Consider the following 4,318-nt stretch of genomic DNA (forward strand, 5'->3'; position numbering starts at 1 on the left):
TTATAAAGGTGAATCTAAATTTATAAAGGTTTGTTGTTATCTTGAATTGTGTCACATTTTCTTGTTTATGGGCTTTTTACAGCTTACTTTATGTTGTGGATTCTTGTCCATTGTTGAAAGCCGTACGGTAACCTGTAGATAAATTTTTATTTGTACTTGGAACCTTTCCAGATGACTGTCTCATTGACAATCATACCACATCCTCTATTCTTATAACTAACTTGATAAGAAAATATAAAGTGCATCTTGAAAAAAAGCCATGGGATAAATATCAAAAAGGGATGTAGCTAGTCTATATTGTTATTGATATGCTTGTATTATACGCCTTAAATCATACTTTTCCTATAGAATATTCAAAATCTGCACTTCAAACTAATGAATTACACTATACAAAGGATGTATACGACAAAAGTTTAATCACATTATCAGCTGAAGTTCTGTTCACCCATAAAACATGGACAGTTGAAGATTTGGAAATTTTCTGAAAATACTGTGTAAAATTAATATAATAGTTAATACTTGTTTCATATGACATTTTACTTGCTTGTTTGTTGTGTATAAGGTATTGTTTTTTATTTCTTTGGTCAACTCACCTTTTTGTATATTATTTTATGTATATAATTTTGTTTTGAGGACTCCCAATAGATTAGCTAAATTGTATGGGGTAATCCTCAGTTGGTAGAGTATTTTGTCTTGCTTCTACAGTTTTCAGGCATCAAATTTTTATTGTATTTATGTTCATATATATATGTAAATACTTGCATGTCCTAATGCTTAACTGGCAGGTCGAAACTTTCCTGGTTCAGTTTAAATTAAACTTAGAATTATTTATTTTTATTTGTTGTCAAATATTAAATATCCTCTGAATACAATTTTTGAAATGAAAATAAAAATTGATGATTTTTAAAAAATTAAAAGCTCAAGTTTGGAATAGTTTTGTACATTAACAATTATGTACTAACTTTTAGAACCAGGAAGGTCTCAGGGAAAGTCAGATGATATAGATATTTCTTGAAACCATGAATTTGATTCCTACCCTGACTGATGAGACCAAATGGAAGCAAATTTATAGGTATATAAATTTCTAGTTTTAAGCTCACCTGACCTAAAGGGCCTAGTGAGCTATTTCTATCACTTGGCGTCCGTCATCGTCAGTCCTTTAACTTTTTCAAAGATCTTCTTCTCTGAAACTGCCAAGCCAAAATGGAACCAAACTTGGCCACAATCATCCTTAGGGTAACTAGTTTAAATGTTGTGAACGACATTTCTGCCGGACAACCAACATGGCTGCCAAGGCTAAAAATAGAACATAGGGGTAAAATGCAAATATTAACTGCCATCTTGGAAACTGTAACAGATTGAGAAAATCTGACAGGGTGACAAATGTTCAGATTGACAAGATCTACCTTAGTTACTTTTGAGTTAAAATTGTCGGATGGCCCCCGCATAGGGGTTATTGCATATAAAAGACTATTTTTGGCCAATTTTAATGTTTTTGGCTATTATCTAATAAGTTTTAATAGATAGAAAAAAAATTAAAAATTGCAAAAATGATCAGCAATAAAAGCTCTACAAACAAGTCATTGATCACTTAATATTAGTGTTGTCAACGGTTAACTGGTCGAACGACCGAATACCGAATACCAAAAACGCTTACCGGTTAACCGGACCTTTTTAAAATTTTAATAAAATTGATGTAAATGTGTACTGAAATCATTAGTAAATAATGTGAAATGATTGTACGAATTGATTGGTACTTGATTAGACAGATCAATTGTTCAGTTTATTGATTAATCTTGTTAACCTTGAAAACATTTAAATTTTATTACTTAATTAGCACATAGACAACTTGTCTGTCAGCTCCGGGCAAGTATAATGTAAACATAATTAGCATATTAAGTTTATTTTGAACAGTTGTAAGCTGAACATGCTGAATAAATTTTACGATTTAGTTTATTTCTTCACTTTGACTTTATATTGTGTGTGCGTACATGTAAATATGCCACCTCCGTCATCTAAGGCTTGGTCTTTTTTTAAACGTAATGCCGACTCCAAAATAGTGAAATGCAAACTATGTGAAATGGAATTAGTCTATACTGGTGGTACAAGTAATATGCTGAATCATCTGAAGTTAAAGCATCCCAATGACTTTTCTGAAACGCCTGAGAAAGTTAAGCAGTCATCGGTTTTAGACTTTGTTCAGACACCCAGATCTAGAAGATTTTCGTCTACTCAATCTGAACTAATAACAAATTCAATAGTGGATATGATTATATTGGATTACCTACCCATTCGCATTGTTGAGGGAAAAGGATTTTCAAAACTTATGTCGATAATAGCTCCAGAATTTAAAATTCCGTCTAGAAATACTATAAAATCCAGAATAGAAAAGTCATATAGTGACAAAAAAGAGAGTTTGATTAAAGAGTTAAATCTCATTGACAGCGTATCCCTTACTTCTGATACATGGACATCGAATGCTACAAAAAGCTTTTTAACAGTCCAGAACATCACGTTGACAAAGACTGGAATTTACAGTCAAATGTGCTTGTTACTCGTGAAATGCCTGAACGCCATACAGGCGAAAATCTTGCTGAACGACTGAAATCTACAATTTCAGAGTTTGAATTGGACGGTAAAATTGTGAGTTCTGTACATGACAATGCTAGGAACATGAATTGTGCATCAGAGAAATGTGACTTTGACGATATGAGATGCTTTGGTCATACCATTCAGCTTTGCATTAAACCATGCTTGGAAATACCCGCTATTGCCAAACTTACTTCACGTGCTCGTAAGTTAGTGGGACATTTCAAGCATTCAACTACAATAACTGCAGAAATGAGGAAAAGACAAAAGTTGTTCGGACTAAGACAGAACGAACTTATACAAGACGTAGTTACGAGATGGAATTCGACTCAGCTAATGATTGAACGCCTATGTGAACAACGCAGAGTTATTACTGATGTAATGCTAGATACAACTGTTACTAAGAAATGTGACACACATATGCTTCTCAAAGATCATGAGTGGGATTATCTGGTTGAAATTTCCGCAGTATTGAAGCAAATGTCTCATGTTACAACATACATGTGTCTGGAAAAGGACGTATCAGCCTCTGTAATGCTTCCTATTGTCAACGGACTCTTAAAAAAACACCTAAAAAACTCTGAAGAGGATAGTGCTCTTGCGCATAAAATGAAAGCAAGTATTTCGGAAGAACTCATCACCCGCTTTAAACCGTATGACATTGAAACTGCATCTACACAGCATGCTTTAGCGTCCTTACTTGATCCGAGGCATAGAACACTTAACTTTTTCTCCCCAGAACAAAAAAAAGTCGCCATTGAAATGTTAGAGTCCAAGTTAGACGATGTGCCATTAAAGCCCGCAGTTAAAACGTCATAAAAAAACCTTGGAACTGAAGTTGACAAGCAACCAGCCAAGAAACAAAGAGTCCAACGATCTTTGGACTTTCTTTTGTTTGACACGGACGAAGATACGTCCTTTCAAGATGAATCGGAAATGTCCTTATACATCAAGGAGTGTGCTGTGCAAGATTCAAACCCACTCGAGTGGTGGAAAGAAAATAATTGTAAATTCCCCAGACTCTTTGTGTTAGCTAGACAATATTTAAGTATTCCTGCTACCTCTGTTCCGTCAGAACGAATCTTTTCATGCGCGGGTCTCATTGTTATTAAACTGAGAAATCGACTATCTTCCTCTGTAATCGACCAGATAATATTCCTGAATAAAAACTATGTACCTGAGGAAAAATGTGAATAACTCTTCTTTCGTTCTTTCTAAATGTACATACTTATAAATTTGGTTTTTTTGTAATTTATTACATATTGAAATCCTAATTGTGTTAGTGTTTGCATTATTGTGTTATAATACCCTGGGATAAATGTCAATTTATTGTATCATAAAACCAGTCATTCGTGAAGTACTTTGTATAAGACTTTGAACATCAACATAAGTACCGGTTAACCGGTTAATCGGTCGAACGATTATTCGGTTAACCGGTTAGGCATAATTGTTCAATTTGACAACACTACTTAATATGAAGATTTTGTTTGAGAAATGAAATACACGTAATTGTAAATACTAAGATTGGTGAGATCAAAGAGTATCATAGAAAATAAGTGAATTTTTACAGATCTGAGCTAGGACTTAAGGGTTCAGAGCTAAAAGGGGCTAAAACGGACTTCTCTTTTTTTTTCATGAAATTTTTATTTTTCATCTTATTTTCATTTTGATTTTTTCATTGTTTTCCTTATGAACTTCTGCACTGATAGAGTCTCGAAGGATTTAACGT

General features: G+C 33.6%; 1 protein-coding gene across 1 annotated transcript; it reads left to right on the top strand.

Annotated features, from left to right (window-relative positions):
• Nucleotides 1-2,466: 2,466 nt before the first annotated feature.
• LOC134702008 (zinc finger BED domain-containing protein 4-like) lies at nucleotides 2,467-3,408 on the top strand. Its single transcript, XM_063563117.1, has one exon. It carries the CDS (start codon nucleotides 2,467-2,469, stop codon nucleotides 3,406-3,408), a length of 942 nt encoding a protein of 313 aa, XP_063419187.1.
• Nucleotides 3,409-4,318: the final 910 nt, after the last annotated feature.

Source organism: Mytilus trossulus, unplaced genomic scaffold (genome assembly GCF_036588685.1).
Source record: "Mytilus trossulus isolate FHL-02 unplaced genomic scaffold, PNRI_Mtr1.1.1.hap1 h1tg000373l__unscaffolded, whole genome shotgun sequence".
Lineage (NCBI taxonomy): Eukaryota > Metazoa > Mollusca > Bivalvia > Mytilida > Mytilidae > Mytilus > Mytilus trossulus.

What these genes read in the sequence shown, in the direction of transcription:
- LOC134702008 (XM_063563117.1), top strand. Translation starts at nt 2,467, where the DNA reads ATGGACATCGAATGCTACAAAAAGCTTTTTAACAGTCCAGAACATCAC.